Source organism: Neodiprion lecontei, chromosome 4 (genome assembly GCF_021901455.1).
Source record: "Neodiprion lecontei isolate iyNeoLeco1 chromosome 4, iyNeoLeco1.1, whole genome shotgun sequence".
NCBI classification, from domain to species: domain Eukaryota; kingdom Metazoa; phylum Arthropoda; class Insecta; order Hymenoptera; family Diprionidae; genus Neodiprion; species Neodiprion lecontei.
This window is the reverse complement of record NC_060263.1, coordinates 31,820,275-31,832,799: the sequence shown is the minus strand read 5'-3', so window position 1 is coordinate 31,832,799 and position 12,525 is coordinate 31,820,275. Positions and strand designations below refer to the sequence as shown.

Genomic DNA, 12,525 nt, shown 5'->3' with positions numbered 1-12,525 from the left:
TTAACGTTCGAATCTAGAATTAGCCGCCCTCTCCAATACCCTGGATGTCATGGTGCAGTGAGCTATTCTAAGGAGTTCGTTGAAATAATTCATGCCAATTTCATCACCGAGAATTGTATTATCAGCTGGTGCTATAAATATACTCGGGATCAAAAACCAAGCACCTTTCAAATCTTGATTATTAATTATTTCAATTCATTCGCTGTGCGGATGATTCATCGATCCGTATACGATTGCATGATCTTCTAGTGCTGAGGATGATGAGAATGGCATCACGGTATTCAAAAGATATTTGAGTATGCAATTTAATTTGTACTACCTATCATACAAGCTGCGAGATTTTACACGAATCCGTATTTCTTTAATCAAAATATTCAGCAGGTCACTGAGAATTAATAATTCAGTTGAATCAGTGTAGTTATAGTTCGCACATTATTTATCAGTTCTGTAGGTACAATATACATCTTACTCGAATTCAATATTTCCATATTTCAGATTTCTTTTTATATTCCAGTAGTAACGAATCCGGAATATTCTGATTTATTTAAAGTGGAGATAGCGGGAAGATAAGAAAACTGTCCGACAGTTTCGAATCCCTTTCAATATCCCATAATCTGTATTGTGAGAATATGAATCACGAATCTTGAATTTCTAAAGGTTTAAAATACAGCTTACCTCAACTCTTAAACAAATTGAATTCTTTTTTTCCTTTGTCAATATCGATTGATAACAATGAATTGGGTATTTCTAAAACAAATCGCATTCTGCTAGAACGACAACTTTCCAGTCGTTGACGGTTGACCCCGCGTTCGTTCGAATTAGGGGTGGTTTTACTTCGTAGTCGAATGAGTACTTCCGCCGATTCGTGTGCAGAGTGAATGAGCCGTCGAAACTTGTTTAATAATTTCCAATGATATCAGTTACGAATATTCGTTTAGAAATGCGTCCGAATATTTGTGGTATTATAACGAGAAATGCGAAACTTGATTCAAGTAGTGGCCGCTAGGACGTCCGCCATATTGGAAAAGAGTCGCTACAATCACCTGCTCAGTTGCGTGTGGGGGGGCATTGTTTGACAAGTTGATTTAATATTCAACCGCCCGTTCTTAGCCCGTTCGAACGGTTTGTTATTATTACATTGACAATCGAATATACGTCGAATCTCACCAAATGATCTGTATTAAAGCTGGCCAGTGTGTAAAAGTTTTGTGAAAAGATAGAACGGGCCCAAGTAAGCAAAATTCGAGGCACGTAGCGTGTGATCAAGTATTTTCGGGCGTCGTTTTAAGATCCGAATTACTGGGTGTGTCGCTACGATGGAAACCTTTGGCGTGTACCTGTTATTCGCATTGCTACAGCTGGGTGAGTCGGCTGATTTTTCTATTCCAGTACTACTCAATAAAACTTACGAGCGGATCAAGATTATCGCCAAGTCGCACATTTCGTTCGTGCATCAAAGCGCAACGGAGCCAAAGTCGAGCGGAATCAGCTAAAATGCAGTAGTATTCAATTCTTGAATTCAACAATTATCACCGACTTGATGAATGATTGAATGACGAAAAATGTTTCTTTCCCTGCACCTGTTCTAATCAGAGTCGTATTTGGCAAAAGTGGCGTGTTGAAACGAATGTATGTTTTTCTTCTGTTTTCTCCATTTTTTGTGATCTTCTTGCGTGATATTTATTGATGAATTTCTTGCCGTCTAACGTAACGTAACAATTATTCGAAGGGAGGGGTAAAAACGGTTGAATGGTGATTCATGATTCGCACATTCGCATAATCTTCATCTCGGACAACAATTACATTGGTGTTTTCATTACTATAAATAGTTCACGCAACGTGCATGTGAATAAATTGATGCAACCTATCTTTGGAAAATATTGATTTAACCTTGATCTGATTTTTGAGCTCATTAAACAACATAGTAATATTTTTGATATTTAATTCCCTTTTCAACTTTCCTTCAGACCAATAGTTAAATTCGGTAAAGTCTGTCCACCTTGCTAATTCGGAGTAAGTTCAGGAGTAAAGGTTGATTACTCTTCCAGTGGCAGCCCAGCGTACGCCGACCATCAGTTACATATCTCAGGAACAAATAAGAGACATCGGAGGTACAGTAGATCTGCAATGTTCGGTGCAATATGCTCAAGACTTTCCAGTTCTTTGGGTGAAAGCAACCAAAGATCAGTTGCCCATTTCTACTGGGACAACGCTGATCATCCGTGACAGTCGGTTCTCCTTGCGATATGATACTGCATCTTCAACATATACGTTGCAGGTATGGTTGAATTTCTGGATTCTTTATGTTGATTGGAAAGAAATTGTACATCGAGATGCTAACTAGTTTTCTTGGTTCTCTGCAGATTAAGGATATACAAGAAACTGACGCAGCCACGTACCAATGTCAAGTAATCATCTCACTCAGTAACAAGATCTCTGCAGAAGTCGATCTGCAAGTTCGTAGGCAGCCGGTTATTAGTGATAATTCAACGCGATCTCTGGTCACAAGCGAAGGACAGAGTGTACAGCTGCAGTGCTATGCTTCGGGGCATCCTTATCCAAGAATTTCTTGGCGCAGGGAAAATAACGCTCTATTGCCTACCGGGGGTTCTATTTATCGGTAAATTACACAGTTACTAACATATGCAAGTTTTGTAAGTTGTTTAATGATATTATAGTGGGTGGGTTCTAGAGTAGTAATTAAGAAGATAGTCGGCATGCCATTTGCACCTTGGCGCTCAAAAATCTCCAACGACTAAGATAACTTTACTTTGTTTTCTTCATGCTACAGCGGCAACACTCTTAAAATCTCAGCAATTCGAAAAGAAGACCGTGGCACATATTATTGTGTGGCAGAAAATGGAGTGGGAAAAGGAGCGAGACGTAACATTGCTGTGGAAGTAGAATTCGCACCAGTTATAACTGCTCCACGTCCACGTTTGGGTCAAGCTTTGCAGTACGACATGGATTTGGAATGTCACGTTGAAGCTTATCCTCCACCTGCAATTACCTGGATGAAAGACGAGGTCACGCTGTCAAATAATCAGCACTACAGTATCTCTCATTTCGCTACCGCTGATGAATTTACCGACACAACAATCAGGGTCATCACCATTGAAAAGCGGCAATACGGCCAATACGTATGCAAAGCTGCGAATAAACTGGGAACATCTGAAACCCAAGTCGAGCTCTTCGGTTAGTTTGTCAACATTTTTTCTGTAGTATATTAGTAAGCCCTTTTTAAAATAGACTTTGATTAATTTAGACCCGCTCCCGCAGTATGGCAATTTGAGGTAAACTCTGCTGCTTACATATCGTGAAAAAGTCATCAATTTTTTTAAATGTATCTGTTATTTCGAACAGTGACCAAGTATCAAGTTGCCCTATACGGAATTGGACGTAATTAGTGTTGATAATTATTTTCTGAAACATTCAAGTGCAGGGATGTGCAAAAAAAGAAACTTATTTTTACTTCTTCCAATATCATAATGCAAATTGACGGTTAATTTTTATGCTATGCTCTGCTACAGTCCCTGAGTGTTGAACTTTATTAGGAATAGCGGAAAAATTTTTGAATGCTTAATGATCTGTTATTGCTTGTTTCATTAGCTAGAACCCGTCTATCTTAGGTGTCAAGTAATTGCAGTACTTAGAAGAAATTACGAAATTTATTTGACAACATTATTTCGTAGATAGCATGTTGTAGCTTGTGCATTGTTTTGTTCACACAGAAACTATTATTCCTGTCTGTCCACCGGCTTGTGGTCAGGCACATTATGGAGCTACTGTGATGCCACTCTCATCAGGACCATTGGTGGCCTTTGCCATTCTTGTAGCAGCTATTTTCCGGTAAGATTTGTTGAATAAATTTTTTTGTTTCTGAATCGACAAATGCATTAAACTTCCATGTCTCAACAATTATGCAATGGAAACAATGTACCCTGAATTCGGTTTGATATGCTTCTGGCACTTTACTGTATTCCCATTTGAAATGGAGATGCTACAACAAATTCGTAAGTGCACATCTTATTTGATTTGTCTATCAGTTTATTTTATATTACTATTTGTACCACGTTCATAATCTTACCAATTATTTTAAAACGTTTTATGAAAAATTTTGAATAATACTGCTGTATTGTGATTGTGTTATGAATCATTGCCCTGCTTGTATTATTTGAGTCTATGTATGTATCTTACAATTACCCACCCGTGAAGAAGTAAAATCGAAGTGTTTCTTCCGAGTTAATTGCTTGTATTTGTACACGTTTACGGTAAGCAATAATAATTGGTGGATGACTTTCTAACACAAACCGCAGTGATTGTGAATCATGAAGTCCCGTTTCTTGTTTCAGAAATTTCCATACCAAACATTAACTATCCAGGACTACGTTGGGCCGCTGCACCGCGATGCATCCTATCCAAATGGTTGATGGCCTTTATGAGCCTTGTAATTTGTACCAGTTTATGGTCGTTCGATTGATTATTGTGCATAATTGTGAAAACGATTTTATACGATTATTTTTTTTACAGCTATTTACACCATAAGTTTTTTTCTTCTGTTTTTTATAACAAGTGAATTTTCATTCCATTTTTCCTTGGTAACTAGTACCTGGTAATTAAGCGAAACTTTTTACACTCCGTAGATAATCATTCCACGTATAGAAAAGTCAAAAAAGTAGTATCTAGATTTCTAAGGTTGTAGCAATTTTTCAAGCATATCTTAGCATCATCAGTCAAACTGAATTGTTGCGTTCGACAATAGAAATGACAAATTTTCGTGTTCTAATGTTACCTAATATTATTATGTTATTAATTTCTGTGGACCCTAACAGAGGCCACGTCATCGAATCTCGAGGTTGAATCTATCGTGTAAAGTGATTAACCAGGCAGCAAAAAATCGGAAGTACCTATGTCGCGGTATTTTATTATATTTACATATCGCCTGCGATATGTATTTTATTTGCGTCCATTTTTCTTCGTTACTTTTATTATAGAGTAAACGTTATGCTAAATCTAACATTTATACAAATTAGCAATAGAAGTGAAAATGAAATAAACAAGTTAATACACATTTGAGTACCAAGTAATCAAGGTACTCCAGACATACGTTACAAGTATTGTCACATATTTAATCTCATTAACAGAGTACTGCTTAGTTGGGTTGAACCTGTTTATTGGGATTCCAACGTACTCGCAATTATAATAATATGTAACGATAATATTCACTAGTACTTAGGTGTTTTTATATAACATTTTTACAAATTAGTAACGTACAGCGCAATAACATCAAATTTAATAATTAATCGTGATGAATGTAGAATAACGAACGACTTTTTTACAATATGTACAATATTTTACACTTGTAAACTTTTTACCGCGTATTCCGTAAGAACTAAGATAAATTATCTTAAATTATGCATTTTGTTATTTCGACCATATATACTGAATACGGAAAAACTTGTTATGACCCAATTAAACAACATTTTTGAAACATTCGAGAAACATACCGTACGTATTACCGTATTGACAAATGTTCACCTTCTACTACTACATTAATTTCCCAGCGACACCACTTGAATAGAAATTCCCTCAATCTATTAACAATTGTTTATCGTACCACGCCGCATCGCTGAGTAAAAATCATAAGAAATATTGGTTGCGAAATAGGCCGTTGACCGTTAATATGTCAGACGAATTATAACATCTTAAAGAATATGTGTAATTCAGTTTCGACCGTGAGTGGTGTGAGATAGCATATATCAGGCTGAACGCGAACTTTGTCTCATTCGTTGAACGATCGTTCGCAAGTGATCCTCGTTCAAGTTCTGTATACGATTGCAGCTTCATACGATGAATTCCTTTCACGTGTACCTGGTCTTTCTAGCCGTGACGCTACGAACAGGTGAAATTATTTTTCGCGGCAGTAATTAAGAAGTTCAAACGCTGTTATTTATTTTTTTTTTGGATAAATTTTCACTCTTCTTCTACAGCTACTTTGCAGGATCGGCCAGCTATTACTTACATTTCGCCGAAACAAATTAAAGCGGTCGGAGACGCTGTGAGCCTGTCATGTGTCGCTGATAATGCTGTGGATATTCCTGTTCTCTGGACAAAGGTTGCAGAACATACCCTATATATATCAAGCGGAAGTGCACTTGTTGTTCCTGACAACCGTTATTCAGTGGCTACACACCGTAACGCAACATCTTTGGAGTTTACATTGACGGTACAATTTTGGTTAATCTTAAGTATTTTACTTATGTCAGTCGAACGTGGCATTGGCTCTTATACGTGTTACTCACCTATTTGCGCATTTTTTTAGATCTCTAATCTTCAATTAATAGACGCCGGACTCTATAAATGTGTATTATCCATCGGCCCTGAGAACCGACCTTCTGCCGATGTGGAATTAAATGTTCGCCAACCATCGCAGTGATGATCTCTTGAAATTTCGGAAGTATAAAATAAGCAAAAAATCATCCACCTTTCAAACTATTTAGTAAGTTATTGGCTTATAGCTAATATCTATTTGTTTTCTCAGAAATCTTATCGGGCCTCTTATCTGGATGGATAAATTGTGTGTAGAAGGAATTGAACTTTGACTTTGAACAATCAATGTATTTATAATTTCATGTACATGAAAGTGCTTATTTGCAGTGTACCGTAAATTTATATGTATTCTCTGCACGTAATATGATAATTCCTAGAAATTGACCTAAATAAATGGAATCAAATGACAGGAATAGATCAAGTCTATATATTCGGATAACAGTTCGACGACTTTTACTGCTTAATTACGGTATATGGGTCTTCCAACCGGTTTGGTTACGAAGGTCGATGTACGCAGAGCGATCTACAAAACTCGTGATTTTGCAACTGCACTAATTGTAAGTGGAATTATGTTATTGGAGAAAAGCAACGATAACCGAGATACCTAATATTTCGAGGCATTGATGTTACGTGTATCGTAGACGTGCTGCATTTGATTCTATCTTGAAAAAGAATCGGAAACAGGTGAATGGCAGTAAAAATGAATCGAGATAAATTGCGTCTTCTCCAATTTGTTTGTTCAATTTATCAGTAACGAAATTGTTGGACCTTCGCCTCCATTGACGCCTCAGTTTGTAAATCACGATCAGTCAGGCGGTGCTTGAACACAGTACGCGAGACCTTGTGCGCAAAGGTAACTGTATTTTTTTACATTTTTAGATTAACGGCATCATCGAAACATTAACGAACTCCGTTATTGTCGAACTCCCACGTTGATGTAATAGAACAATCCATGACCATTTAGCTGCCCTACCTCACAAAAATAGAGTCCCGTATCTTCTTGTTGGAAATTTTTAATCTGAAGAAAAAATTAATTAAATTATTCACAGTCTTAAATGTTCAGGGTTCGCATCTTAAATTCATTGCCTGTACGGGAGAGTCGCACGTCGCAAACACTCGTGTTTCATACTCGATGGTTGGATTTTTGAAAAATTGATATATCCAAAGGTTCATTGGATTTGGATTGTAAAAATATTGTCATACCGTAAATGTCGTCGTTGATCGTTCCGCGTTGTTAACTAAACCATATCGATTGTTCGGGACAACAAGCTCCGTTCCATCTTCGGTCGTTAAATTAGTGACTACGTCACGGTTAACTATCGACCAACGAGTAGGGTTATTTCCATAATTTGGAAGCTCGCAGTCCAGGGATAGGTTTTTTCCGATACTTTGAATTACCATTGGCGTTGCCGCTAATAGTTCCCCTCCAACGACACCCGGTTCTCGAGAAGAAAAGGCTGGAACAAAAACGATGAGGATACTCTCTGTACGCTGAAGCACAATTCCTTGTAGACAAACACATATTTCGTGGTTACTTGTCAAGGAACTCTGATCTTGAACTTGATTCGCGTAATATTGATGAATTTCTCAATTCGTCTATTTTTTCTCGCACGTAAAAACAAGCCGACATACCTGCCTACTCACCTATTTGTAACCCGCTCCAAATCACCAGAAATCCGTAGAACGTATACATTTTTGAGGTCGTGTTCGGTACTTGGGAGAAGCGAGGAATGCACTGTGACAATTTCATGAAAGCGAGCGCCTTATCCGGACAACTCACATCCTGCATACATCGCCGTTGTGAACCGTATTGTTATCAGACATCCGTAAATAGTGCCAGTAGATATTATTCGGTAAATAGATAGTCCGTTCAAACTTGATGCATGCGAACGAATGTACAACCAGCCTTTAATTACGCGGACATCCAAGTTCAGAGATCATTGGACATATCACGAGAGAATTATACGTCATCGAGAGAAACCCTGAATCTGAAGAGCTTGACTTTAAGCTGTGAAATTTTGATCACTGAAATTAGCACGATTTTTTTGCCTCAGACTTCGTACTGCGAATGAATATTTGTTTCAGGTGCCGGGGCAGCTAGGAAAAATAAAAGTACCTAGCAATTATGGTGTACAGAACTTTAGTTCCTTAGATCATTGCGAATCCTTGCACTGTGCGAAGATGTCAGTAATGCCTGAAAAAAAATTGAGGTTGAAAACTAACGCTGATCTGCAGGACGAAGGAGACAGATGAGATAAAGAAGGATAGGTAAATAACATTAACGATTATAAAAATTTGTTTTTTTAATATTACGATAACTGATCACAATTTACTGATAATACAATGTGACGATTGGATTATAATGTATGACTAAAATTTAAATACTACTTTACTGATATCACCGTTCCTCAGAGCAGTCAAAGCCTCCTGATACTGTTTCAACGAGTAGACACCTATTCCTAGTTTTTCGTAGTCGAGATAAGTGTCGGTCATAGCCGTTATCAGAGACAAAGCTTTCGGGAAGGTGAATGGATTAATGTTCACGCCGACAATGGCCAATTCCCTCGCGTAAACCTGTAAAAAAATAGTGTTATTACGCATTGGATTATTGAAATTTGGTTTTTGTTTCGTAAGCCCATTTTCACTTCCAGCAGCACCTCGAACGGTTTGAATTTGACTTCCGTATTCGGATTGGCGACTCCAAAAACGCAGAGCCGTCCTCCCCTGCCCAGCAAAGTCAAGGCTTCCTGCATAGCGGGACCTGAGCCACTGCAATCTATCGCTAGATCGAACTCCGAGCCCTTTAAATCCTCCGGAGCAACAGTCTTGAAACCCAAATCTGGCAATAAATAAGTACAGAGAACAATTAAAATTGAGCAAAATTTATATATAACTGTAAGTATACAGACTCAGAGTGTGCAATCCTCTGAAGCCTGTATTGTTAACAGTCGAAATTCCACCTGCGATTAACGACGAACCTAGTTTACATACAATAACTACCGCGTGAATACAGCTTAGGGTGGTCCTTATTTAGGGTGTTTTCAAAAATTCCTGCGGACAAGGCGGAAAAAGTTTGCAAAAAAATCAAAAAAAATGTACGCAAAACTTGAAGCCTGTAGGTCAACTCTAAGAACTAAGAACCCCGCCGGGATTATTAAGGCGGGGAAAAAAAAAAGGATGTAGTAAGCTCGAATTCCCATGTTATTTAAATGGGAAATTTCACTGCTTTCGAGGCAGTTCTCAGAGTTGACCTACAGGCTTCAAGTTTTGTGTACATTTTGTTTGATTTTTTTGCAAACTTTTTCCGCCTTGTCCGCAGGAATTTTCGAAAACACCCTAAATAAAGACCATCCTAATACAGCTCTTAGACACACCTCATTGTCAACAAAAATCAACTCGGTTTTTTCGTCGCTCAACATTCGAGACGTTTAGCAGTTTGAAAATTTCAACGGTAAATAGGGATTCGAATAGCCTATGTAGATATCGTGTGTTGCGTTCGTGGGACGTATAGTTCAGTGCTCGGCATATTTATGCCCACCTGCTTGATCGCCTGTATGTGTATACGTATTTACGCGAAGTAGTTCCAGTCGCTGTGATTCGTAGACGTCATTGAGTCGAAGGATTAACATTGACCTCAAATAATCGACTCTGTGTTGACAATCTTCGTATAACGTGCGTACGTTCGTAATTTAGTTCCTCATGTCGCTAGAAGTCTCAACAGGTAGCTCAAAAATTTTCCCGTGTAATTATTCAAACTGTAGATTCACGTGAAAAGTTTGATATTTTTTCAACATTGCAGCAGAGGCTTCTACGCCGCAGGTAAAGTATCAGATCGTCTGATTAATTTGCAATTTAGTTTACGGGGGGAAGAAAATCTAAATGAAAAACCCACCTGGGGCTTTCGGGCACTTCTGTACTTACCCAAATTTTCGAACAGTCGTCTCCGCTTCACCTGAGGCTCGCTGATCGTCACTGTTTTTCGCTGACCGTAGAGATGGAGGAGACACGACCACAACGAACCGATTATTCCCGCTCCTATTATCAAAATTCTCGTACCAACATGGACAGGATTTAATATGTCCCAACCGTGGACCAGGCAGGACAATGGCTCGACCAGGGCTGCTTGAGGTAGTTTCACTCCCTCGGGCACTAAGTGTACCTTCGGACCAGACAAGGTATGTTTTAAAATAAGATTTAAAAAAAGTATTCGCTCACCCGTCGATCAGACATTCACTCGCAACGTCACAGCTTCAGGAACACAATCATACTTCCGTCACCTTCTAAGCCTAGTAGATTTTATCAGTTATTCGCAGCGTGCAACATTTTACGATGATAAAATCACCGGTCTAAACTCTCCATCGATTGCGTATATCATAGTTTTTTTTCCCATTAAATTCACGAGCGGCGTCATATATATACGAAATTTAATTTACAAATGCACAACTCGAGTCTCGTGCCGAAAACTTTCCGGCCGGACTGTACATTTCGTTATTCACCCTATTTGGGTCACGGCGTGGTATCGACTTACTTGGGAGTCGGGAACTAGGACGTGGGTAGCCCAGCCCCCGTCACGAAATATTCCTATGGTGTTGTGAATACCGCCGAGTCTGCAAAAGTGGTAATTACCGCCGTGGCAAAAGTCGCAAGTATTGCACCCAGTGTTCGGATCAGCGACAACTTTTTGCCCGACCTTGAAAGCCGTTACCGCCGAACCGACAGCCTGCACAAGACCGGAGAACTCGTGACCCAAAATTAGCGGGCCATCTTTGCAGGGGAAGGCGCCCTGTGAACGAAATAAAATCAAATTATACGAGGATAGTGTTTTTTTCGGGCTGCACATTGAAATTAAATATATGCATTGAAACCGCAGATACTCGATAGGTTTATTTTTTCTCTTCTAACCGAACGAGGTGCGATGATTTTCGAATTATTTCAACAGAGCGAATAACAGAATCGTAGAAACTAGGCCACTCGTTCAAGGCTCGAAAATACTTCTAATGAATATAACGTTAGGCAGAGGCAAAAGCTCGACGCAGCGGTTAAAAATGTAACAATGAGGAAAAAAAAAATATGTCACAATTTCTTACTCGGCTGCCATTGGTTAATTTCATAACGCCATTTCTTAATACTCGAAACGAAGTGAAATGACTTACGAATTGTAAAGGATTTATAAAATGTGCGCTCGAATTCGTGCAGACTGACAGGAAGAGTGTGCTGCGGTTGATTTTAGTTTTTACCAGATTTTCAGGGTGATGCGCAGCTATCAACCGACACGATGAATTATCGGCGATACGGCGTTATTCGAAACGTAAGCACTTACGTCGAGTATGTGTAAATCGGTACCGCAGATTCCAGAATGTGAAACTTTGATTAGAACTTCCTTCTCGGATGGCGAAGGAACGGCGCATTCTTCCAGCGTCAGCTTTTTACTTTTCGGATCAAAGCTCAAATACTCCATTTCTAAAATTTGAAAATTGTCACAAGTCTCGACTCAACGAATGAACAACCGAACTGCGAGCAGATCGACAAGCACCATGCTTTTATTCTGTATTTTTTTTTTTCGATTATTCTCGGTTACGGAGCGGCTTCCGACACGCGCGAAATACGGACGATCGACTGACGCGCGAACTTTGAGTTTGACAAAACCAGCGCCAATTTATACGGCCCAATACTCGGGTGCGCGAAGCGTGACGTCGCTCTTATTTAGTCACGTTCCACTTCCCCACACATTTACTCTCGTTTGCTTTCCGTTAGGAATTGCTCGCTCATTCGCACCTCGTTCACGTCTCCCACTGCGTTTTTCGCTCTGCGCTCCTTCTATCATTCGCCATTACCCCTCGTGCGATTTTCCTAAGCCTCTCGATACGTGCTCCGGTCATTCGACGAGTCTCGCATCTCCGGAACGGATCGAGAGTCAAGTCAATCTCCCAATCAGATTTTCTTTCGTAGACAATTTTGCAGCCCAGTTTCTTTCTCCGAGTCCAATTCTCAGGCCACGAGGTAACACGTGCTTACCTCCGAATCGTAAGACAATCGCGAAATTTATGATTTTCCATAAATTCCACGTACCCAAATGCCATAGTCGGGGAAACCGCAACAAGCTGCAACCTCATTCCGTTAATCTGAAATATGGCGAAAAATTACAGCACGAATTCCAATAGCGATTGGCACACTTATTTATCATACTGAGAGAAA

At 39.3% G+C, this 12,525-nt stretch overlaps 2 protein-coding genes across 6 annotated transcripts; one reads left to right on the top strand and one right to left on the bottom strand.

Moving 5' to 3' along the window:
• Window positions 1-1,028: 1,028 nt before the first annotated feature.
• Window positions 1,029-5,493, top strand: LOC107223282 (lachesin). 2 transcript variants are annotated; one of them, XM_015662914.2, is made up of 6 exons: window positions 1,032-1,362; window positions 2,049-2,278; window positions 2,364-2,620; window positions 2,792-3,195; window positions 3,732-3,849; window positions 4,353-5,493. In XM_015662914.2, the coding sequence occupies exons 1-6, from the start codon at window positions 1,317-1,319 to the stop codon at window positions 4,372-4,374; spliced, it is 1,077 nt and encodes a 358-aa protein (XP_015518400.1). In that variant the 5' UTR covers window positions 1,032-1,316; the 3' UTR covers window positions 4,375-5,493. The 2 variants fall into 2 exon arrangements, with proteins under 2 accessions (XP_046595029.1, XP_015518400.1); XM_046739073.1 differs by lacking the exon at window positions 3,732-3,849 and having other exon boundaries at window positions 1,029-1,362.
• On the bottom strand, window positions 4,721-11,948 carry LOC107223275 (D-arabinitol dehydrogenase 1). 4 transcript variants are annotated; one of them, XM_046739075.1, is made up of 8 exons: window positions 11,651-11,948; window positions 10,859-11,113; window positions 10,252-10,489; window positions 8,988-9,169; window positions 8,447-8,904; window positions 7,975-8,355; window positions 7,534-7,787; window positions 4,721-7,348 (listed from the first exon to the last, which is right to left on the bottom strand). In XM_046739075.1, exons 1-5 carry the CDS (start codon window positions 11,786-11,788, stop codon window positions 8,701-8,703), a joined length of 1,017 nt encoding a protein of 338 aa, XP_046595031.1. In that variant the 5' UTR covers window positions 11,789-11,948; the 3' UTR covers window positions 4,721-7,348; window positions 7,534-7,787; window positions 7,975-8,355; window positions 8,447-8,700. The 4 variants fall into 4 exon arrangements, with proteins under 4 accessions (XP_046595031.1, XP_015518393.2, XP_046595032.1 ...); XM_015662907.2 differs by having other exon boundaries at window positions 7,975-8,338; XM_046739076.1 differs by having other exon boundaries at window positions 7,963-8,904.
• Window positions 11,949-12,525: the final 577 nt, after the last annotated feature.

What these genes read in the sequence shown, in the direction of transcription:
- LOC107223275 (XM_046739076.1), bottom strand. Translation starts at nt 11,788, where the DNA reads ATGGAGTATTTGAGCTTTGATCCGAAAAGTAAAAAGCTGACGCTGGAA. An exon ending in ACGACTGTTCGAAAATTTGG is followed by an intron (nt 9,170 to 10,251) that starts GTAAGTACAGAA and finishes ATTTATTGCCAG; the next exon opens with ATTTGGGTTTCAAGACTGTT. An exon ending in TCAAATTCAAACCGTTCGAG is followed by an intron (nt 8,905 to 8,987) that starts GTGCTGCTGGAA and finishes ATTTTTTTACAG; the next exon opens with GTTTACGCGAGGGAATTGGC.
- LOC107223282 (XM_015662914.2), top strand. Translation starts at nt 1,317, where the DNA reads ATGGAAACCTTTGGCGTGTACCTGTTATTCGCATTGCTACAGCTGG. An exon ending in CTTCAACATATACGTTGCAG is followed by an intron (nt 2,279 to 2,363) that starts GTATGGTTGAAT and finishes GGTTCTCTGCAG; the next exon opens with ATTAAGGATATACAAGAAAC. An exon ending in AACCCAAGTCGAGCTCTTCG is followed by an intron (nt 3,196 to 3,731) that starts GTTAGTTTGTCA and finishes TTGTTCACACAG; the next exon opens with AAACTATTATTCCTGTCTGT.